This window comes from Neomonachus schauinslandi, chromosome 6, assembly GCF_002201575.2.
Source record: "Neomonachus schauinslandi chromosome 6, ASM220157v2, whole genome shotgun sequence".
NCBI lineage: Eukaryota > Metazoa > Chordata > Mammalia > Carnivora > Phocidae > Neomonachus > Neomonachus schauinslandi.
Genome location: NC_058408.1, coordinates 63,431,520 through 63,455,796, shown reverse-complemented (window position 1 = coordinate 63,455,796; position 24,277 = coordinate 63,431,520). Strand labels below are relative to the sequence as shown.

General features: G+C 43.6%; 1 protein-coding gene across 4 annotated transcripts; it reads left to right on the top strand.

The window, feature by feature from the left end:
- Nucleotides 1-10,100: 10,100 nt before the first annotated feature.
- HNRNPU (heterogeneous nuclear ribonucleoprotein U) lies at nucleotides 10,101-20,488 on the top strand. 4 transcript variants are annotated; one of them, XM_021689885.1, is made up of 14 exons: nucleotides 10,101-10,960; nucleotides 11,886-11,997; nucleotides 12,082-12,155; nucleotides 14,198-14,337; nucleotides 14,902-15,001; nucleotides 15,415-15,527; nucleotides 16,053-16,316; nucleotides 16,615-16,734; nucleotides 17,147-17,275; nucleotides 17,364-17,532; nucleotides 17,801-18,055; nucleotides 18,362-18,546; nucleotides 18,881-18,952; nucleotides 19,372-20,488. In XM_021689885.1, exons 1-14 carry the CDS (start codon nucleotides 10,327-10,329, stop codon nucleotides 19,423-19,425), a joined length of 2,421 nt encoding a protein of 806 aa, XP_021545560.1. In that variant the 5' UTR covers nucleotides 10,101-10,326; the 3' UTR covers nucleotides 19,426-20,488. The 4 variants fall into 4 exon arrangements, with proteins under 4 accessions (XP_021545560.1, XP_021545559.1, XP_044771899.1 ...); XM_021689884.1 differs by having other exon boundaries at nucleotides 10,101-11,017; XM_044915964.1 differs by lacking the exon at nucleotides 19,372-20,488 and having other exon boundaries at nucleotides 18,362-18,894.
- The last annotated feature ends 3,789 nt before the right edge of the window (nucleotides 20,489-24,277 follow it).

Here is a 24,277-nt window from a genome sequence, read left to right as displayed (position 1 = left end):
GTCGGTTAAGCGTCTGCCTTTGGCTCGGGTCGTGATCCCAGGGTCCTGGGATCGAGCCCTGCATCGGGCTCCCTGCTCATCGGGGTCTGCTTCTCCCTCTCCCTCTGCTGCTCTCGCTCTGTCAAATAAATAAATAAAATCTCAAAAAAAAAAAAGACCTGTCTGTCTAGATTAAATGTGTTTACATAAAAAGGGTGATTGGGTGTGAAATTTGAGCGTATTTTATAGACTATTCTGTAAGTCCGAGAGTGCACCTTTCTGTGTTACCTATAGTAGGCACTCTAGGAATATTTATTGAATTAAAATATAAGAGTTGAATAGGACCAAGCTCAAAATAGTCAACTATGCATTCATTCAACACAATTTTTTATCGTGGTAAAACATACATAACATAAAATTTACAGTTGAACCATCTGTATGTGCATTTCAGTGGCATTAGTACGTCCACTTCATTGTACACCCATCCCCCCATCCATCTCCGGAAGTGTTTCATTACCCCAAACGGAAACCCTCTATCCATTAAACAGTAACCCCCCCCCTCCCCACCCCCCGCCCAGCATCCTCCATTCAACAAATTTGGGTCTATTCCTTCATTCCACCCATGTTTATTGAGCACCTGTGATTCAGCTTGAGCCCAGTCCTCGTTGTGGGAGGTCTGGGTTACAGAAGCAACAAGACAGCTGTGTTCTGCCTCCCGAGGGAGGATACGGTGCAGGGAGACAGCAAGGCCAGTGCCAGTGGGTAGAAAGCTAACATTTGGTGGATGCTCCCAACGTCAGCAGGCATTTGCATTGACAACACTCCTTTGAGGCAGGTTTATATTAGCAACAGTAAGTGTTCAGAAAGGGAGGTGTGGGCTGTGGGGGGCTGTAAACTCACTCAGGAGGACAGAACTTGGTCAGGGCATCAGAATTATGTTGAGACCCGGGGGTTAGCCAGGCTGAGAGTTATCTCCAGCCCCGGAAGGATACCGAGGCAGGCCCTGGGAACAGAAGGGTCCCCCTGGCCGAGGAAGCTCAGAAACACCAGGGAAAAGCCTGGGGCGGTGGCAGGAGCCACCCCTGGGGGGACCTGAGCCGGTGGGGGCAGGGGCTCATGCTCTATCCCCCTGGGCAGTGGGAAGCCACCAAGAGCTTTAAGCAGGGCCTTAAAAAGATCGCTCACTCTGGCGAATTGTTAATGAGTGATTCACTTTCCTACAAGCTCTTTATTATCATGCTGATGACAAGTACAGCTGACTTCCAATCACCCTTAGTAGAAAAATCGCTACTATTTACAATGTAAAATCTTTGTTTGAAGTTCCCGTTCTGGGAACTCACTTTTAAGTAAATGATGTGACCCGACTCACGGTCTGATGAAGGAAGAAACTGGAAGTGTGTCCCAGCTTGCCCCCATCAGACCTCTCCGACAGCGGGAGGAAATCAGAGCACCGTTCAGAAAGATACAAGGTGTGAGCCTAAATCCTAACTGGCCGTCCTCTTTTGACCTGTTGATTCCTGTCTCCCCCCACTCCCCGGGGCCAGGAAGGTAAATTCCTTCAGTTCTCTCTGGACAAACGTAAATTAAGATTCTGTTGACAAAATGCTTAATTAGCGTGCCTGCGCACTATTACCAATCGTAACTCCAGAGCGAAATGTGCTTCAAGCTCATCTGTTAGAGGATCGCAGGGTGGCTTGAATATTTTTGTACTAAAGGCCGTTTCCAGAAGCTCCATTTCTGGAGGGGAAGACACGGATATGTAAGCACCAGCAAGCAAAACTCCCTTTTTTCCCCTCAATTGTGCTGCTCTCCTTCCTTACGCCCAACCATGGATCACTGAGCCGTCCCAGGTGAGAGTGGATGGTGGAGCACGTTCATCCCTGTTCCCAAAAACATACCTGTCCCACTTGATAGGCAGTCAGTAACTTTATCTTCACATTTTAAAGCACTGCACTGTTTGTTTGGGGTTTTTTTGGTGCCTTATTAGTTTTAATTTTTTGAATTATTCACAATAATAATAATGATTCTGTAGGAGTAATGTGACTAAGGCACCTGCTGCTCTTTTTTCTTTAGCAAGAGTTGTTATGGACCCTGTGCGCAGGTAAGCACTCAAGAGTCAAGAATCCCTGCAGACCGGTTGTTTAAATGTGACTTTGCGGCTCTAGAAGGAGGGTCAACCTTGCCTGGTGTTGACTCCCAATCAAAAGAGGCGGAGCTTACCAACCCAGACAGTCATAGCTCTCTTACTCCCAGGGCTCTCAAACTAAATTGCAAAGTCTTTCAATAAACACTATGTTACCACTCAATTTCAGATTGAGATAGGTAAACAAAAACTTTCCCCCAAAGTCTGTTTGATAAGTAATCATTATACAAATACCATGCATTTGTATAGCATTTTATAGTTTAGCATTTTCACACATGTGATTCTTACCCCTAAGGGGTAAATAGGACCTGATCATTTTACAGGTTAAGAGACTGAAGTTGAGAGAGGGAGAAACCTTGCCTGAGGTCACCTGGCTGGTAAGGGATAGAGCCACTTGCTGAGCTATGTGGATCTGCAAAGGCTCACTTATTCCCATGTCACCTGTCCTGAATGCTTACCTCTCAGGCTGGACTAAGAACAGAAGATGAAGTAGACATATGGCAGAGGCCCCTTGAGAAGGTCAGTCAGTGGGAGACCCAGACACAGAAAATGATCATTATAAAACCATTAGGCAAGAATGGCATCGGAGGTTCTGGAAGCTTGGAGGAGGCATACATAGTGCAGTAAAGAGCAAGGGAGGCTGGGGTGAGGGCAATCAGGAAGGTCTTCTTGGAGGAGGCGACACCCGAACTGAATCTTAAAACAGAGTAGAATAAGCAAGGCCTAGCCTCACACAAGCTCAGAATCACTGTGAGGATGACATAATGACATCCTGATTATGCACACAGTATATGAGAAGTAATTAAGAGATGGTGCAGCTGGGCAATGACTTGGGGAGACGACGGGGAAGTTGCAGATCGTCATGCATACATTCTGTCTGTCCCTCGCCCCATGTGGTCCTGTCACAGGGCTCACTTTTTTTTTTTTAATTCTATTTTATTATGTTATGTTAGTCACCATACATTACATCATTAGTTTTTGATGTAGGGTTCCATGATTCATTGTTTGCGTATAACACCCAGTGCTCCATGCGATATGTGCCCTCCTTAATACCCATCACCAGGCTAATCCATCCTCTCATCCCCATCCCCTCTAAAGCCCTCAGTTTGTTTCTCAGAATCCATAGTCTTTCATGGTTCGTCTCCCCCTCCCATTTCCCCTCCCTTCATTCTTCCCCTACTGTATCTTCTTTTTTTTTCTTTTTTTTTTTTTTAAACATATAATGTATTATTTGTTTCAGAGGTACAGGTCTGTGATTCAACAGTCTTACACAATTCACAGTGCTCACCATAGCACATACCCTCCCCAGTGTCCATCACCCAGCCCCCCATCCCTCCCATCCCCCACCACTCCAGCAACCCTCAGTTTGTTTCCTGAGATTAAGAGTTTCTTATGGTTTGTCTCCCTCTCTGGTTTTGTCCTGTCTCATTTTTTTCCTCCCTTCCCCTATGATCCTCTGTCTTGTTTCTTAAATTCCTCATATCAGTGAGATCATATGATATTTGTCTTTCTCTGATTGACTTATTTCGCTTAGCATAATACCCTCTAGTTCCATCCACGTGTCACAAATGGCAAGATTTCGGGGGTTTTTTTGATGGCTGCATAATATTCCATTGTACATATATACCACATTTTCTTTATCCATTCTGTTGATGGACATCTAGGCTCTTTCCATAGTTTGGCTATTGTGGACATTGCTGCCTTAAACATTGGGGTGCACGTACCCCTTCAGATCACTACATTTGTATCTTTGGGGTAAATACCCAGTAGTGCAATTGCTGGGTCATATGGTAGCTCTCTTTTCAACTTTTTGAGGAACCTCCATACTGTTTTCCAGAGTGGCTGCACCAGCTTGCATTCGCACCAACAGTGTAGGAGGGTTCCCCTTTCTCCTCATCCTCACCAACATCTGTCGTTTCCTGACTTGTTAATTTTAGCCATTCTGACTGGTGTGAGGTGGTATCTCATTGAGGTTTTGATTTGGATTTCCCTGATGCCAAGTGATGTTGAACACTTTTTCGTGTGTCTTTTGGTCATTTGGATGTCTTCTTTGCAGAAATGTCTGTTCTTGTCTTCTGCCCATTTCTTGATTGGATTATTTGTTCTTTGAGTGTTGAGTTTGATAAGTTCTTTATAGATTTTGGACACTAGCCTGATATGTCTGATATGTCATTTGCAAATATCTTCTCCCATTCTGTCAGTTGTCTTTTGGTTTTGTTGACTGTTTCCTTTGCTGTGCAAAAGGTTTTATCTTGATGAAGTCCCAATAGTTTATTTTTGCCCTTGCTTCCCTTGCCTTTGGCGATGTGTCTAGGAAGAAGTTGCTGTGGCTGAGGTCGAAGAGGTTGCCGCCTGTGTTCTCCTCAAGGATTTTGGTGGATTCCTGTCTCACATTTAGCTCTTTCATCCATTTTGAGTCTATTTTTGCTATATACTATTCTATATACTGTGGTTTGGTGTAAGGAAATGGTCCAGTTTCATTCTTCTGCATTTGGCTGTCCAATTTTCCTAACAGCATTTGTTGATGAGACTGTCTTTTTTTCCATTGGGCATTCTTTCCTGCTTTGTCAAAGATTAGTTGACCACAGAGTTGAGGATCCATTTCTGGGCTCTCTATTCTGTTCCATTGATCTATGTGTCTCTTTTTGTGCCAGTACCATACTGTCTTGATGATGACAGCTTTGTAATAGAGCTGGAAGTCCAGAATTGTGATGCCGCCAGCTTTGCTTTTCTTTTTCAACATTCCTCTGGCTATTCAAGGTCTTTTCTGGTTCCATACAACTTTTACGATTATTCGTTCCATTTCTTTGAAAAAAGTTGATGGTATTTTGATAGGGATTGCATTGAATGTGTAGATTGCTCTAGGTAGCATAGACATTTTCACAATATTTGTTCTTCCAATCCATGAGCATGGAACATTTTTCCATTTCTTTGTGTCTTCCTCAGTTTCTTTCATGAGTATTCTATAGTTTTCTGAGTACAGATTCTTTGCCTCTTTGGTTAGATTTATTCCTAGGTGTCTTATGGTTGGGTGCAATTGTAAATGGGATCGACTCTTTAATTTCTCTTTCTTCTGTCTTGTTGTTGGTGCATAGAAATGCTGCTGATTTCTGTGGATTGATTTTATATCCTGCCACTTTACTGAATTAACAGGGCTCACTCTTGACAACTGAGGCCCACCAGCCAGGGCTGCCATCCTTCCTTCCATACATCACCTCCGCTTGGTTATAGATCCCCCTTTGTGCCCCTGTCCACTTCAGAACACTCCTTGGCACTCAGGTTCCCCCTGGCCCAATGGGATAGAAGTGGGGAGGGAAATGGGAGCAAGTCCCCAGGCCTTCCATGTTGCTAAGGACCACTTTGATTCTATGACTTGATTCACATGTCTTGTAGTCTGTATGCGGCCACTTTGCTGATGGGGAGGGAAGGAGCTGGCTGAGGGCTGAGTGCCTTCATGTACAGGTGTCCAAAATGCCCAAATAGCTAGGTCCTGCACAGCGGTTCTCCCCTAGTAAAGACTGTGCCCACTCCTCCAAATATTTCCTCTCCATTCTAATGGCAGGGTTGTTTAGAAAATTAACCCAAATGGTCATATTTGCCAAGCCTGGGTGCTGATGTCAGAGTCCAAAGGAACATCCACTGGGGTGTCTCGAAAGGGATGCATCTGACCTGGGTCCAGTGGCTTTCACGCCTCCAAATGGCCTCCTAACTGGTCTTCCTGCCCATGACCTCTCCATGACCCTCTAGCCCCGGGCTTACCAACAGTTGGCCAAAGACACATTTTTGTGTCTGGTTTTTGGCCGGCGTAGTGTTGGCCACCTTTAAAATTCAGGAGATGTCACATAAAAGTGAAGGTTTCCCACTTCCCTTATGAAATGGGAAAGCCTGGCAACCCTGGGTCCCATTCCCACAGGCCATAGGTGGTGTGCCTTTAAATAGGGGCCTTTGCTCCATACCCTGAACTGAATACACACCGCTATCATGGCACAAATTACCCCTGTAATGTAATCATTGCTTTGTCTCTTTCTCCTGCACTATATACTGTCGAATCTCGCTGCCACACAGCATGTCAGCTTTGACTTTGAAACTCTAATGCATCCGGTTGGTGCAGGAGAAGATGCTTGGACTGGGGAGTCAGGCAGCCCTGATTTGATATCTCAGCCTTGCTGCTTATCCAGTTGGCCAAGTTCCTTAACCTCTCCGATGTTCAGTTTCCATATCTATAAATTGAAACTAATAATCCCTACCTTGTGAGATTGCTGTGGGGATTAGAAATACTGGGTATAAAATGCCTAGCGCAGTGGCCGTGCCTAGCAGGTACCCGCTCCATCACTGGCAGGTCCTCTCCCAAATAAATGAATCTGGACAAACACAGCACACTTTTTTTTTAAATTATTTTTTTAAAGATTTTATTTATTTATTTTTGAGAGAGTGAGCGAGCAGGAGCACAAGCAAGGGGAAGGGTAGAGGGAGAAGCAGACTCCCTGCTGAGCAGGGAGCCTGACATGGGGCTCTATCCCAGAACCCCGGGATCATGATCCCAGAACCTCAGGATCATGACCTGAGCCGAAGGCAGATGCTTAATGGACTGACCCACCCAGGTGTCCCGAAACACAGCAGACTTAAGAAACAACCCATCTAAAGTGTGCCTGGGTGGAACAACGCCAAAGCAGGGGAAGGAAGGAAAGAGTATATATACACAGCGTCCAGGCAATTAGGACAGTGCTGGAGGCACTTTAAGTTTGATTTTTTCCCCTCTAAACGCCTGACAACGTTCAGTGGAAGACTTAAATATCAGCCGGCAGAAGCCTGCAAATGATAGGCAGCTCTGTATATAGGATAATGAATATGATATAAGATAATCTTAGCTAATAATGTTTACTGGCAAATGTCACACAACTGGCTTCTTAAGTGTATATGTGAGGCTTGGTTTGGTTTTGTTTTCACATGTGTGAATGTTGGTGGGTGGGCGAGTGTGTATACAGACCCAGGTCATGGGAACCCTGCGGACAGCGGCTCAGCGGATGGTCAGGATGGCTGCTCCCCATGTAGCTGTACTCGTGAGTGCACCCTGGTGAGCTGGCGTCCGGGTTATCTCCAAACGACAAGCTTCCAGAGGCCTGGGCCTGTGTCAGTCAGGTCTGTTTTCCCTGCACATGGTATAGAGTATGGTACCTAGCAGGTGTTCAATAAATATTTGTGAAGTAGATAAATGGATAAATTGGGCGTTGACTCTCTCGGCTCCCTTCTCTCACTTCCTATCCTTTCCCTCAGTTTTCTATATTTGCTGTTCTTTTCCTCCACCTCTTCTAGATACTTGCTGTTACCTTATTTCTTAGGCTTTCCTGACCCCCCCCCATTCACAGCTGAAAAACTCACCCCCACATCAGCTGTTCTCCTGATTTGCATCTCCCTGTAGGACTTGTTACCTCCTCGATTTTATTTACTGCCCAACTCTCCCTGGGAGAGTGAAGGCATAGTTACCCAGTTCACCACTGTGTTTCTAGTAGACCACTGCCTGCTTTAGAGAAGGTGCTCAAAAATATTTGCTGAGGGAACTGTGTGACAAACTACAGTGTATAGGTATGTGCCTTTGCATCAACCTAAACATGTAAGCTGTATATTCTGAGCATCCTAACTTTGCCATTGATCTGTGACCCGTACGTCATCGACTAATCACTTCTTGCGATTGAGACTTCGTTTGTCCCTCTTCCTCTCTGTATTCTTAGTAGTCTCTAGGATTTCAAAAAGGGGGAATGTCAAGATTCTTCTAAGTCCCTCAGTGATTTAGGGGAAGTGATTTGTACTTTTATTGGTCTCGGCAGAACAGGACAGTCATGACATTAGAAGTGTAAAACAAGAAGTAAGTGGCTATTTGTACTTGCAAGTAGTAAAATATTGAATTGCAGATTTCACCTGTTTGTAAAAAGGACAAACAGTAACGTGAGGGCTCTGACCATTTGCAAAAGCTGTTTTTCTTTCAAATGTTGTCTAAGAAGGCCCAGTGTAATGAAGGAGTGCTGGGGTGGGAAGGGGGCCCTCAGCCTCCTAGGCTGTAAAATGGGCGGACTGAAGACGATCTCTCAGCTCTATCCAGCTCTAAAAGTCTATGAAGCTCTTGGAGATAAAGCCACGGAACTTTTCATGTCCATCTACTCTTATATTTCATGCTTGTTACAACTGACTTAACATACCAAGAACAATTATCATAAATTGATAGACATAAACTTTCAGTTTATTTCCAATTAAATGGAAATGTTTTTAATATCACTAAGATTTAAAAAATGTGAAACTATCTAAGGACACTTATAAACCTTAAAGGGCCATTATACTAACTACATTTAAATTTGGTTCATGAAGGGACTGATTATCCAGTTTGTGAACATGTAAGCCCCCTGTAGCTCTCTTCCCATTCTTCCCAAAGAATTCGAAACTCCAGTTTGTGAGTAGTTTATAAGCTCCAAGGACATGATAACCAAAGGCTAAATGAGTTTTTAGCACTACTTGGAAGTTCCTATTTTGGGTGCCTTCTACCTCCACTAACTTTAACTGAGAATTACCAGTACTGTACAGAGTCCATTAATTTAAACTCTAATCATTTCACAAATGTTAATATTTCATCTTTATAATGACTGCATGGTAAAACACATGCTTCTTAAATTGCTATGGAGGAGAAACTTTAAAAAATGAAATTTATTAATCGGTTAAATCATGCTAGCCTATGGGACAGTGTTTATATTGTTCCAATTTCAAATTAACATTGGGGCAGCGTTACGGGGCCAGCTATAAAGCACCAAGCAGTGGGTAAAACTGACCTCCTTAGAGATACCGGAACACTGGCTAGTCACTGAGCAGATTTTCTGGGGTTTAAGATGTTCCCCTCTATCACAAATCTAAATTCTGGCACCCCTGTGCAAAACCTCAAGAACACGCCTTTTATTTAGTAAAGAGAAAAATTAAACTTCTATTAAAATATGCCAAAATAACAGATTTCTTTTCAAGAGTGATCATCTTTTTTTAAAAAACAAAATCCCAGCCCTTTGTCATGAGCTTTTATTAGTTTCAGCATGATTTATTCAGGAGTATTTCTACGGGATTAGGAGCAGAAGCAGAGTGTATGATCTGGCTGGGTCTCATTGTTAGCTACTGGGACGTCATGACTGGATGGCCAGGTCCTAAGTTGGACGGCATTAATCCTGCAGAGGTCTGTCTCTCTGGGTAGTAAACTCAGAAATGCCATTCTGAAGCTTAATTTAACTTCTTTGGCTCTCAGCAGCATGAGAGCAGAGGCCCTGAGGAGGCTTGCCCAGCACGCCTTTGCAGCATGAGTAGAGAGGATCACGCTCCCGAAGCCAGCCCTGCATCAGGGGTCGGGGAAGAGACAAAAGAGATGCTCTGCCCTCGCCCTTCCCGAACTTAAAACCCAGTGCGCAAGGCAGGACTTAGGAAAATTAAACCATATTTGAAGCGGAAGAAACCCCCCCGCGTACAGTAACTGCCAATTTGTGCCGCACAAATCAACAGGGAAATAAGATTTCAAGGCGTTTTAAACAAATAGCTGGAGAAAGAGATAAGAAGGCAAATCTAAGATGGAAGAAAAGGTGGAGGGCTCGAGTGGATCATGCCAAGTCGAGGCCTGCACGCCTCTGGGTGAATCCGGCCTCCGGGCTGGAGAGGCAATGAGCAAGCCGAGTGCTGCCACCAGAGAACTAGGAAAACCAACAGAGGCTGCAGTGGATCGGTTTAACTGAAAGGCGGTTTCCTTCTCCTCCATTTGCTCGGTCCCAATTGGAAGCGCACTGCGCGGCCTGCGCCGCGCTCTCGGCGGGTTCGGCGTGGGGGCGGGGAGGGAAGTACGGTAATGGGCGGGGCGGGGCGCGGGCGCGCTCCGGCTTTCCTCCTGCGCAGCGCTCCCGTCAGGGCAGGGGGCGGGGCGGCTATATTACGTGCGCGGCGCCGCCCCTGCGAGAGGACGTTGCGTGCTCGCTCGCGCCAGGCGAGTCTCCGCGTCTCCCTCGCGAACTCGGTGAAAGGAATTGGCGCCGTTCGACACCAGGCGGGTCCGCTCTGCAGCACGAACCCACCTCCAGCCGCAGCCGCAGCCGCCGCCCGGGCCGAGGAGCAGCCGCAGCAGCCGCCACCAGTGGCCGAGTGAGCGGAGCCGAGTTTGAGCCAGCGCCTAGCGGTGAATCGGGGCCCTCACCATGAGTTCCTCGCCTGTTAATGTAAAAAAGCTGAAGGTCTCGGAGCTGAAAGAGGAGCTCAAGAAGCGGCGCCTTTCCGACAAGGGCCTCAAGGCCGAGCTCATGGAGCGACTCCAGGCCGCACTGGACGACGAGGAGGCCGGGGGCCGCCCCGCCATGGAGCCCGGGAACGGCAGCCTAGACCTGGGCGGGGATTCCGCCGGGCGCTCGGGAGCAGGCCTCGAGCAGGAGGCCGCGGCCGGCGGCGACGAGGAAGAGGAAGAGGAGGAAGAGGAGGAGGAAGGGATCGCCGCCCTGGATGGCGACCAGATGGAGCTAGGGGAGGAGAACGGGGCCGCGGGGGCGGCCGACGCGGGCCCGATGGAGGAGGAGGAGGCCGCCTCGGAAGACGAGAACGGCGACGATCAGGGCTTCCAGGAAGGGGAGGATGAGCTCGGTGACGAGGAGGAAGGCGCGGGCGACGAGAACGGGCACGGGGAGCAGCAGCCTCAACCGCCGGCGACGCCGCAGCAACAGCCCCCACAGCAGCGCGGGGCCGCCAAGGAGGCCGCGGGGAAGAGCAGCGGCCCCACCTCGCTGTTCGCGGTGACGGTGGCGCCGCCCGGGGCGAGGCAGGGCCAGCAGCAGGCGGGAGGTAAGAAGAAGGCGGAAGGCGGCGGAGGCGGCGGTCGCCCCGGGGCTCCGGCGGCGGGTGAGTGCTGCGTTGTACGTTGCGCGCGGCGGGAGGCCCGCGCGGGGTGGGGACCGTGCCCCAGGCCTGCCGGAGCCCCGCCGGGGGGAGGGAGCCCCGGGCGGGGGCCGCCGCGGGGGGGAGGGGGCGCGGGGAATCCCGCCCGCCCTCTGAGGCCTGGGCGGCCTCGGGCTCGGCGTGTGCTACGGTGGCGGCGGCGCCTCCATTATGTGGCTGGAGAGCCGGGGGGGAGCTGCAGCTGCCGCTGGAGGGGGAGGAGTCGCGGGCGGGTGGCGGGCGGGAGCCCCGTCGGCTCGCGGTGGCGCCGCCGCGCTGCGTGCGCGCGGTGCGGGCACATGTCTCGGGGGGAGGGGAGAGGCCCGAGGGCCCGGGGCGGGCGCGCTTTGGCGGCGCTGGGCCGCGGTATTGTGTAAGGAGCGCAGGGGCTCGGCGTGACGTCACTTCCGGCGGGAGGGGCCGGGCGGGGAGAGCGGGGCGGAAGATCAGTACAATGCGGCCGTGGGGAACGCGGGCCCGGGTGGGGGAGGGGCGGGGAGGGCGCGCGGGCTGGCCCGGCCCCTCCCCCCTTCCTGAACTCTCTTCGGGATACACGTGGGCTCGGGGCCTGGGCCGCGCTGGTCTCCAGGAGCTTTCTCGAACCTTCGAGTAGGCTGGCAAAATGAGGAATGTCTTTGGAGTGCGTCACTAACTCCAGGCCGGTTCCAAGCTGATTGTTCTTTGAATTCGCGTTGGATTCGTCGATTGAAAACGCTTACAAAAAAGAACGGGAGAGTCGGGCTTGTTGCGTCCACAAACAGGAGGGGGACTACCCCCCCCCCCCGTTGTGTCGCGGCTTGGCCCCTTATGTTAGGGGTGTTGTGTGTTATAGGAGACGGCAAAACAGAGCAGAAAGGCGGAGATAAAAAGAGAGGGGTGAAAAGACCTCGAGAAGATCATGGCCGTGGATATTTTGAGTACATTGAAGAGAACAAGTATAGCAGGTAGAGGATGCCGATCTAGTTTTACCCGTCTCCCTTCTTTCCTGGGTAGGAAAAGCTGAATCAGGAGACAATTCTGTCTTTCAGAGCCAAATCTCCTCAGCCACCTGTTGAAGAAGAAGATGAGCACTTCGATGACACAGTGGTTTGTCTTGATACTTGTAAGTGAAGCTGTTTCTTCCCTTTCCTCCCCCATTTACTAAATGTGGCGATTTTGGTTCCAAAACGTTAGAGAACTTAACTCAGTGTGCTGAACTTAAATGCAGAAAGCAACGTAAACCGTTTCTCTTTAAAGCAAGGAGATGATGATGGGTTGTATTCAGATTCTGGTAGCTAAATATTTAGTACAGCATCAGTTGTGTCGTATTGATAATTTTACAGGCTCCAGCAATTTGGTGGTATTTTTTATGACTAGAAAGTTCGCATTTGTAGGAATGTAAAATTAATGCCAATTTTGGGTTTAGTTAGCTAATGGAAACTTGTAAGATTACCTGTAACCTGTCCTTATAGGCTCCTACAATAAAGTAATTTCATTTTTTTGGTAGAATTAAGTGAGCTATTTGGGCTAGTTAATATGTATTAATGATTTTTCCCATTAGCACACAAGTTTATTCCCTATTCTAAAAGATTGTAATATTACTTTTTCAATAACTGCTCTTTTGTTCTCAATTCCAGTTCAGTAGCTGCTGCTTTAACATAAGTTGATTTCTTCCAAAGACCTGGGGCAGCAGCAGTGGGCTATCACTGGGCTACTAGCTTTCTTCAGCAGCGAATGGTATCAATGGCAGCGCTGTAAACACTGCTACTTTACCCAGTTGGGTTGCAATTGAGTATGAGGAAGTATTGCAAACCTCTAAATGGGCCTTGGCTGTCAGATGTGTGGTTTTGTATAAAAACATTTTGTTGGTTTAGTTTTTGATCAGAATGCACAATTTTTTCACTTCGATAAATAGAACAAAGTGTAGAAATAATTGCTTGAAACGTAGGTAGTGAGGTGTGACCAGCCCCATAGATCTAGGGAGTTAAAGTTTAGATTCCTATGTTTTTGGATACAAATTACTTTTAATTAGGTTTGTGAGACTGTAAATGTTAACTCTTAATTTCTTATTAAATATCCTTTATAGGTAGTTGAGCTAAAGGAGTCTTTTAAAAGAAAAAAAAAATGCACGTGGAAAAATAGTTAACTTGAGAATTTTATTTTAAATAGTTCGGTTGCTGAAATACAGACTAAGTCGGAATTGGCAAGGTAGTGAAGTAATGATTCCAGAAGTTAACACTTACTCAAAGTCGATGGGCTTTTAGCTGATTACCTAGGAACGTCAACTCATGTATTGCTATCTATATCGGGTTCAAACGCAGTTGTTGAATCGAAAATTCTACCAGTGATAGGAATTTTGAAATCAAAGCTCATTTAAGGAGAATTCCAAACTGTAGATCTAATTTCTTTTCATCAATAAAAACTTAAAACAGCTTTTTAATTTGAGGTGAGAACAAGAAGGTGCATGCTAATGAGCCACTGACCCAAAGGTAGCTAGGTTAAAGACCTTTTGGATTTGGGTAATCCGCGGAGTGGATAATCCCCCGTTGTTACTGACCAACTGGCAAGCCTGGGGAAAAGGGACTTAAAATACTGTAATATTAACAGTGTTAGACAACCAGGTTTGCACTTTGCTAGGTTGAGGCTGCCTTCCTCACAAGTTTGAGAAAGAATTTAGAATCTAGAGCCCCTGTAAAATTACAAAGTGCAGGATCAACAGCTCATACTCCTGTATTTTAAAGTATGGTCATGGCCTCCCTTCAGTTTTTTTTTGTGGCACTGGTAAATTCTACCTGGTTCTGGCATGCTTCACTTTGATTTCCTGCTATCCTCTACTGCTTGCCTCTAAATCAAGGTAAAGAGCAGAGCAGGTATGTATCCCTGTCACATTGTCTTGATTATTTTATATATTTAAAATACACATTAAACCTTGGTGTTTTTGGTTTTGTAGGCAGTTTACACTTCAGTTCATAATTTGGTGAGAGTGACTTGGTGGGGGAGTGGGGCTTGAAGTGAAGATCAGAACAGCAGCATGATCTGTAGAAGCAGTGTGTTCCATGCAGCGTTAGAACTATGCAAGAATGTAATAACCAGGTTTTGTCTATGTAGCAGATGTATTTACATTGGATGTCAAAAGAAATAATATGGTATTTGATATAATTGCAGATAATTGTGATCTACATTTTAAAATATCAAGAGACCGCCTCAGTGCTTCTTCCCTCACTATGGAGAGTTTTGCTTTTCTTTGGGCTGGAGGAAGGGCATCTTATGGTGTGTCAAAAGGCAAAGTCTGTTTTGAGATGAAGGTAAATGCAGTTTTGTGTTTTTCTTTTTTTTTTTTTTTTTTAAGAACCTTTGTGAGTTTCCATTTGCCTGACAAAGGTGTGAATGGAATTTATCTTTGAAGCTTCTGTGGATTAGAAGAGGGGCTTGGAAAACCTGTTTTATAACAGTTCAACCGTATCTGCTAACGTCAAATTTGTGTTGGTAGAGTCAGCCTATTTTTATTTAGGGTGCTCCTTTTTTTATTAGGCGCTTGAAAGGCCTATGAAGGGTTTAAAAATAATTTGGTTAGGCTTCAAGTTTTGTTCAGAGCAAAACATGTTAAATGTATGTTTTAATTGGATTTGAGTCGAGAATCTGTAATTTTTAAAACATTAACTGTTCTTTTAAATGTGAGTCAACCAAGGACTTGACTTGAACCTTTTTAGTTTCAAGTTCCAAACTCCTCTGTCAATTTTTAAAGTTCTTATAAACGTAGGGGAAAGATGGTGGGGTAGAATGGGTGTCTTTCTATTAGTAACTAGAGAAGAATTAGCCCACCACCCAGATGAAAGGTTCCTTGTAATCATTTACGATTTGATTTTCAGGTTACAGAGAAGATCCCAGTAAGGCATTTATATACAAAAGACATTGACATACATGAAGTTCGGATTGGCTGGTCACTAACCACAAGTGGAATGTTGCTTGGTAAAGTTCGCATTTGAGTAGTATGTGCTGATGCGTGTTTAGGGTCTGATTTCAGTAGTTACACTCCAAGGCATTCTAAACCTTCTGCCTGTTTTTAATCCATTTTGTTAGTATTTTAGGCATGAATGATACTACTAGCTTGTAGTAGGTATCAGCTGACTTTCAGGTTTTTTTCCTTTACGATTACTTGTTTTCTGATGAGTGGGTTAAGTCACTATCCCATGGTAATGAAGTTTCTCAAATAGTTACATAACCCACCTGGCTCATTAAATTTCATCTAGATAAAATGTAAGTGGAAGAATGTTAGATTATATACTCATTTCTCTTGATTTCCTCCATCTCGAATGTTAAAATATGTGGGTCATTGGACTGTTTCAAACAATCGATTTCATGAAAGTTAATTATTTTCTTAGGTGAAGAAGAATTTTCTTATGGGTATTCTCTTAAAGGAATAAAAACATGCAACTGTGAGACTGAAGATTATGGAGAGAAATTTGATGAAAATGATGTGATTACATGTTTTGCAGTAAGTCGGCTAAATTTCTATGTATATAAGTGAGAAATTATTAGCTAGGAATTTTTTTTAGCGAATGATCACAAGTAGGCAGACAGGCGGGGAGAGGGAGAAGCAGGCTCCCTGCTGAGCAGGGGGCCGATGCGGGACTTGATCCCAGGACTCTAGGATCATGACCCGAGCCAAAGGCAGATGCGTAACCGACTGAGCTACCCAGGTGCCCCCAGCTAGGAATTTTTTTAAAGGTATATCAGTGTTAGCCTTCAATATTAATCATTTTGACTGAAAACTAAACATGAAGTTGACCTGAAAATCTAGTCTGTTAAGGCAGCATTGTTTCTGCTTCTAGATACATGTGTTTCATTCTTTATAACTGTTATAAAGTTCCTTAACATTTAACCTAAATATGCTTTCTATAGGATATGCTTCGTTTCTCATTTAAATTTTGAAGGTTTTTTTAGAAGTAGTTTTTTTTTTTTTTTAGAAAATGTTTATAGGACGCAGATTAAAACGGTTAATTTTTTTCTGATTCAACAGAACTTTGAAAGTGATGAAGTAGAACTCTCCTATGCAAAGAATGGGCAAGATCTTGGCATTGCCTTCAAAATCAGTAAGGAAATTCTTGCTGGAAGGCCACTCTTTCCGCATGTTCTCTGCCACAACTGTGCGGTTGAATTTAATTTTGGTCAGAAGGAAAAGCCATATTTTCCGATACCAGAAGATTATACTTTTATCCAGAATGTCCCCTTAGAGGATCGAGTTAGAGGACCAAAGGGGCCTGAAGAGAAGAAAGATTGTGAGGTAAGTGGATTTTTTTTTTTTTTAAGGCATTTGAAGATTACTTCTGTTTGGCAATAATGACATTTGGAAGATCTGGATGATTGCTGTTTCATTCTGCCATGCCCGTTGCTATCAGCCAGTGGTTTTTCTTTTAGTTAGCTGTGTTCTTTAGAGTGTTGAGTTTCCAAAAATTCTTTTGTTTTTAAGGCAATGGAAATTTATATATATAATCTAAACTGGGTTCTTGTGCATTTAAAAACGTGTAAGGAAGTCTTGGATGGCTCTAGTGATAGCGGAATACCATTCCTTTCTGTTGTAGGTTGTTATGATGATTGGTTTGCCAGGAGCTGGGAAAACCACCTGGGTTACTAAACATGCAGCAGAGAATCCTGGTAAATACAACATTCTTGGAACAAACACCATAATGGATAAAATGATGGTAAGTAAAAGATTTAGGGTGTGATCTCAGCATTTTAAAAAGACCAGAAGTATTCTTTTGCCTGTTGTCTTTATGCATTTTGTTAGTATTTTAGAGATAGGAGTTTGTCAAAGTTAAATTGGGTACTTAAAGTAGGACATAAGTAAACTACTTTTATGTGTAAGGTAAAGTGCCTCCCAGTGGCTAGGTTTTATTTTTTCTATAAAATTTTTTGAACTATCAACTTTCAGTAGCTAGAGAAGTGAACAGCAGAGGATCTTATTACATGGTAAAGTGATTCTTTTCATAATGATAATGAGGAAAGGCAGTGTTTAAATTAGCAAATGTCTGGTTTCCACATAGATCTAAGCTGATAGTAGAAAAAATAGGTTTCACTTACAAGTTCAAAGGAACTTTTTAACTTTTAAAATAGGTGGCAGGGTTTAAGAAGCAGATGGCTGATACTGGAAAACTGAACACGCTGTTGCAGAGAGCTCCCCAGTGTCTTGGAAAGTTTATTGAGATTGCTGCCCGTAAGAAGCGAAATTTCATTCTGGATCAGGTAAGCTGGAGCTTTGAGGTTGAAAAAGGAATGGATTGTTGGGTTTGTTGTTGAGCTAATATTTGGGTTTATAAACTTTGTTTTTAAGACAAACGTGTCTGCTGCTGCCCAGAGGAGAAAAATGTGCCTGTTTGCAGGCTTCCAACGAAAAGCTGTTGTAGTTTGCCCGAAAGATGAAGACTACAAGCAAAGAACACAGAAGAAAGCAGAAGTCGAGGGAAAAGACCTACCAGAACACGCAGTCCTCAAAATGAAAGGCATGGAATTTAATTCTATTACTGTGTTAAATCTTACGTGATTTATGTCTGTGAACTTGAATGAACGTCATCTGCCAGTGATACTGTTCGACAGAGTCACGTTCGCTCTACATAAATGAATGTGTTTATTTCTGTTTCTAGGAAAACATGTTAGTAAACCAGGAGTAGACAGCATAGTGTGGTTTGAAAGAATGACAGCCACTTGAGTTTAGGCTTCAGGGTTGTGGAGTCTTGGGCTGTTAAGCTAATCTGACCTTATTCCTTGTAGGAAACTTCACGCTGCCCGAGGTAGCTGAGTGCTTTGATGAAATAACCTACGTTGAACTGCAGAAGGAGGAAGCCCAAAAACTTCTGGAGCAATATAAGGAAGAAAGCAAAAAGGCGCTTCCGCCAGAAAAGAAACAGAACACTGGCTCGAAGAAGAGCAATAAAAATAAGAGTGGCAAGAATCAGTTCAACAGAGGCGGTGGCCACAGAGGCCGTGGCGGCTTCAACATGCGCGGTGGCAACTTCCGAGGAGGAGGCAAGTTGGCTTGGAGTGTGGGCCTTGTTTGCTTTGGGGTGGAAACGAGTGATAAGAGTCTTCGTCGTTTGGGGTCTGCGTGTGGTTTAGTGGAGTTTGACCTAGGACATTCAACTCGGGTTGATCCTGCTGCCCTAGGAACTGGTTGAAAATGTTGTGACTTGATAAACACACGTAGGTTACGTGAGTGGTTAAATTAAACATTGTGCTTGTCTTCGAAAGTGATTTTTCTCCTCCGATACAGGACTGGTCCGGAGGAACTTGTGGTCCCGTGAACACGCTGTTAAACTAACGCTCTCTTTGTAGCTCCTGGGAACCGTGGCGGCTATAACCGGAGGGGCAACATGCCCCAGAGAGGTGGTGGTGGCGGGGGCAGCGGCGGCATTGGCTACCCGTACCCTCGCGGCCCTGTGTTCCCCAGCCGAGGCGGCTACTCCAACAGAGGCAACTACAGCAGAGGTGGGATGCCCAACAGAGGGAACTACAACCAGGTGAGGATTGAATTCCCTCCAGGCCTGCTGACTGCGGGACTCAGTTTGGGGGGTGGCAGGGGCACGCCCCCAGCCTCAGTAAGAATCGGAAGCAGCGCGGTGACGGAAGAGAGGATGAGGCCCGCTGAACTTCGATTTTCAAGTGAACTAGCATTGAGTCAGGGGATGCCTTAAATGAATGAATTGTACGCCTGAGAACAAACCAGAGGGTGCCCCGAGCTTCATAATTTCTAGCAACCGACCCATTTCTGTGCTGCTGCCCCCCACATACAAACCTTCTGACAAGCCGTGCTGAGTTCTCAAAGATGGCTTTTTCTCTCACCCCCCTCCCCAGAACTTCAGAGGACGAGGAAACAATCGCGGCTACAAAAATCAATCTCAGGGCTACAACCAGTGGCAGCAGGGTGTAAGTAACTTCTTATGTGCTATGGACACTAATTGTATTTGAAGTTCCTAAGAAGCAGTCTTGAAAAACTTGTCCAGGGATTGGAGTGTTGATAAGTGTTACAGGGCAAGGTGTGAATATAGGTGGAGTTTGCTGTAATTTAATGTTATATAATAAAATATTTTTTAATACAGACGGTTCTTTTTATTGCTAGCCTTAATTGTATAAACTAACCAAGTCATGATGTGTTTTCTTTTTGTAATGTGTTTTATTGATAATAATGGGATTAATACTAACTAAATCTGGTTTGGTAGAAATCAGAGGTATGACAGGTATAAATTTGTTTCCAGCAATTACTCTGAATTAGATTGTCATTTCCTAAAAGCAGTTTGAGTGGCTTATTGATGTTTTTTCTTTAAAAAAAAAATTTTCTCTTACAGCAATTCTGGGGTCAGAAGCCATGGAGTCAGCATTATCACCAAGGATATTATTGAATACCCAAATAAAACGAACTGATACATATTTCTCCAAAACCTTCACAAGAAGTCGACTGTTTTCTTTAGTAGGCTAACTTTTTAAACATTCCACAAGAGGAAGTGCCTGCGGGTTCCTTTTTTAGAAGCTTTGTGGGTTGATTTTTTTTCTTTTCTTTTTTGTACATTTTTAATTGCAGTTTTAAAGTGAATCGTAAGAGAACCTCAGCATTGTGCACGATAAGAGAATGTGTCAGTATTTCAGGGTTCTACATTTTATCTGTAAAATGTGACTTTTTTTTTTTTATCACAACAAAAGTAAAATGTTGCTTTGTACCTGGTGTCTTTTATTAAGAATTTACTCCCCCCATTTCTCACAGAGATAACAGTCGGGAGTCATTGTCACAATATAATAGAAATGTTAGCAACCAGATTCATGTAAGGACTAAGTAGTCCTCATGAATTGCATAAGACTCTGTACTGCTCATAGTACACTCCATCCTCTCTGTAGTTTGCTGAGTAGTGGAGGGGGAAGGCTTCAAGAGTAGTTTCCGACAATAACTGGGAAGGCTTTTTCTTTTTTTAAATAACAATGGAATTGGCATAATTGGGAATGAAGATAAAACTTGGAACCAAGATAGAGAAGATGGAGTGTATGTAGAAGGGCTGTTAAAAATGTAAAACTTGGTTGCATTATTTGTGGAGGCTCAAACTTGTGAAGGTTCAATACCATACTTTTTCCATTTGTTCTGCATTTTGATTCTGAAAAGAAAGCTGGCTTTGCCCATTTCTTATTAAAAAAACTTGTTGTAAATCCAGTTGTCTAATGGGATCTATATGAAGTTAGCTATGTCTGTATGCCCTTCTCCCACAAAATACTGTATAACTAGTGTGCTTGTAGTAGTTTACTCCACCATCTTTGTAAGCTAATGACATTGTGAGTCACCCATTTATATCTTAATTTTTAATCATGTCAGTTCTTGAATGGGTATCTCCTTAGCCTGCTGATTTCTTTTTCTTTCTAAAGAAAGTGGGTGGAGAAATTAATTTAGACGTTTGTTTGCAATAAAAAGAATTCATTTTACTCTTGTTTTGGGATTCTCGCCATCAAGGTTCAAAATCCCTTTATAAAACTCCCAAGAGGAGAAAATTTAAGTGTGTGCTTTCTGGACAGCTTATTCTTTACTCTGTACTTGGAACATTTAGGTTTTAAAAACTTAAATGTATACTGACAATTGACTTTGAATTATGAAGTAAAGTTGAATTCTTCCTTCCCCTCCCCCCCAGATGACTTAACATTTTAATGAGGGGAAATGGTGTACTGGCTGGGAGAAGTTAACACTCCATTTACCATCTTTACCAAATGCTAATGGCTGTCCTCAACCGAATATCTTATACGCACCTATCTAATACATGAAACTCTGGGAAGAGATGCTTTTAGAAGCCATCATGCGAGCCAGTCATTGATTTCACTACTACACAACACTGCTAACTTAACCGTAGCTATGTGACAACATTAGATCCCCTAATTGTAATTCTATTGGGTTTGCACAGAACACTTAATCTTAAAGGACCCTCACTGATGTGAAGTGAGGAATCAGGAGTCAAACTGTAGAACTAAAACTCGACTTCAGTCTAGTGTTTTGTTGGTGTTTTAGGTTGCTTCTGGTAAGTTTAGGTTTGTTTATATTTCTGTTTGCTTAGATTTTTGTTGTAGCCATTTTAAATCCAATCTTTAACTTCTTCATACTCCTAGGAATTCTGCTACAAGCTGAGCTGGAGTTGAGTTTTAGATGGTGGTGTAGGTTTAGTTGATAAATTTTTGAAACAAAGGCTAATCCTGTAATTACCGTAAGAACACTTAACGGTACAAGGCAGTGTCTCGAGGGCTTTGGGTTTTAGCAGTTAGCTTACTGGTAGCAGCTGCTGGTGTGAACTATTTCTCGTTGTACATTATCATTACGAGGATTGCATAGACTGACCCGGGGGGAAAAGTTCAGCTTTTGTTGCTAATCAGTGTTTTAGGTACCTTTGAAGAATTTTGGATCTATCTTCTAGTTTAAAATTGCTTACTTAACGGAATTCATATTCTAATAATCGCAGTGGGAGAGAGTAATGGCCAAATAACACTTTGGTAGATTGTCATGCCTTGTGTAGCCCAGAAAATTTGGGGAAGAAAGGGGAATAGATGGAGATACTGTCCAGGAAAACATTAAAAATTTCCAGAAGCAGTCTAAAGTTAGAATTAATATGTATGGAAAGAAATAATTTGTGTTTTAAGAAATTCAGAAGAAGGGAGTGTAGCAGATAGCAAGCAAGCGAAAGGGAGAAAAATAAGGAATGCCATTTGGCAGAGTAAGATCTGTCAATGAGAAACTTGGTTTAGTCTTTGCCCCTCCTCTCGCCTGCCTCTCTCTGTGGTAAGCAGACACCAGATAAACTAAAGACGTGGTTCTGAGCATGTCTCAGCTATGCCTGTGAGACTGCAGTTGCTTTAAGTGATGCTTGCCCCAGAAAGTTTTTCAGGGAGTCGAACCGACCATCCTGAGTCAGGTGTTGGGTCAGATTGGTCAGCTACAGTCCGGTGAAAACAGCATGAATAGGTTAACCAGGAAAGAAGGCAAAACACTTCAAGATAGAAATGAAGTAACCCATGCTGTCCCATAGAACATTTTCTTTGTTGCTGGTAGGTTACATCTTGTCACTCCTATCTGGCCTTTGACAGAGGGCTCTGGCTTGGACCGAGGAGGCCAGGACTAACCTCTGGCCCTGATACCCAGGTCTGTCACAGTAAGATGAAATCTTAGAATGAAGCATGAGTCAAGTCAGTCTGACATTGAAATGACGAAGCCATATTAAATGCACAAAACAAGCTCACATTTGCCTAGCATAGATCCTGTCCAACGGTAAGGACAATGAAACTAGAGGTCCTGAGCACTAATGAGGTGTTGAAGCTTCTTAAAAGACCGTTTTCTTTGCAAAAGTACTTAAAATTTTTCCAGGAAAGTATGTTTTTCACCTTCTGGAGAGTTTACATTCATGGACAGATTATGTTCTGTATTTAATATTTGCATCAGTTCGAGTTGAATGACTTGTTTTTCTATGAGGTTAATATAAATTGGCTTTTTATCCTAGGATCATTTAAGTCCCATTGCACAAATAAAAATGAAGTATTTCATAGCTTTTTTAAGCAGTGGTACAGACTTGTCACATACAGAGACCTGATGATAGGTCTGTGGGAGTCTTATCTGATACTTTTAAAAAGCTGAAACCAGAATAAGCTGCTACTGAGGAAGGTGTAAATCTATGTTTTATAGCCCAAGTCTTAGTTTCTGATATTAAACATACATGTGCATCTTAAAAACAGTTTCCATAATTCCCTCTTTACATGTAACTATAAAATGTGTTTTAAAAAGTGGGTGGAACTTGTAGCAGAGAATGATTCTCCGCTCCCACCCCCCAGAATATTCCATGAAATATTGTGGAAAGATGAATACGATATTTTTTGTAAAGCCATTTTCTCCTAAATTTTTTTAAATGGTTTGAATCTAAACTTTGTTCATGTTTCTGGGGCTCTGAGAGAAACTTGGTTTCAGTTTGAATGTTTTTAGTAATGGTAAAAGCAAGGGTACGTAGCGTTCCGGCCTTGGCAATAGGTTGCAGTAGTTACGCAAAAGCCTTAAAGGATATTAAGTTAGGGTTACCTGCATTGGCTCTCCCTAAACAGCAATTTGGATTTATTAGTCAATGGAGACCAGTCTCTTCAAATCATTAATTGCCTAAACTTATTTAAAACTACAGTGCCCTTTTGATGTGGAACCTTTTGTTGGGATAATTTTTAGATTTGAATCTTCTTTTTAGCCCTACTGTTGTCCAGCTGCTTCTCTACTAATTTACTAACCTTGATATTTAAAATAAACCCTTCAGAATTATTTTGGAAGTGACCTAAAAGTGTGCTGATGGATACAGTATGTATCTCTTGAGAGTGTGGGGTAGGACAAAAAGAAAATCCAGGATCTCCAATATCTTAACATTCCAAAGTTTTTGTATATGTGAAGTTGGAATAGTTGAAATAACCTACCTTAATAGTATATTTTTACTATGTTTTGCTAAAAACATGCTATTTTATTTGGTGGTCACACTTTGTTGATTTCAACACGTGGGCAGCTGGAGCCCCCCAAAATAAGAGTGCTTTAGATAGGTGGGAAGTAAGGATGTACTGTCCCATCCTAACCAGTTGACTAAAAATATAGGTGATTGAATATATTTAATTAGGTTGCCTAAGGAACTTAATTTAGTCTGTAAGGCTTAGTAGATTGTAAAATATTACCATTCATAATGTTAACCTAGAATTACTTTTAAAATGTGACACCTGTGTATCTCATGAGGTTACGTTGGGGATGTGCTGTCCATGTGGAAAGCTGAAGGACAGGTTTTTGGCATGATGTAGATAACTGGGGAATTTTAGTTGTGATTGTAGATCAGTATTTGTAAGGGACAAATGGATAAACTGCTAGGCCAGCACATCAGTAATCACTGGTTAGGTATTGAGACAAGGACCTTAACTATGTGCTTAAATTTGTATTTACTTAGTTATTGCCTGGGAATATTACAATTGTTTTCTCCCTTCTCATGCCAGGATTCAACATATACTTGCATCTTGACAAGGAACAGGGGTTTTGCTTTTAGACAAAGCTGGATCTTTGGGTATGAGAAACAATATTCTATAGTCAAAGGTGTTGCGATAATACCGTCTAGGTAAATAGAGCAATGTCTTCACGGAAAAGTGGACTATTTGCTGCCCCGTAACCGAGTGCGTTGCGCACCTGTGGTGTAGCTCGGCCTGCGCTGCTGGCGGTTTTGCAGGGATTAG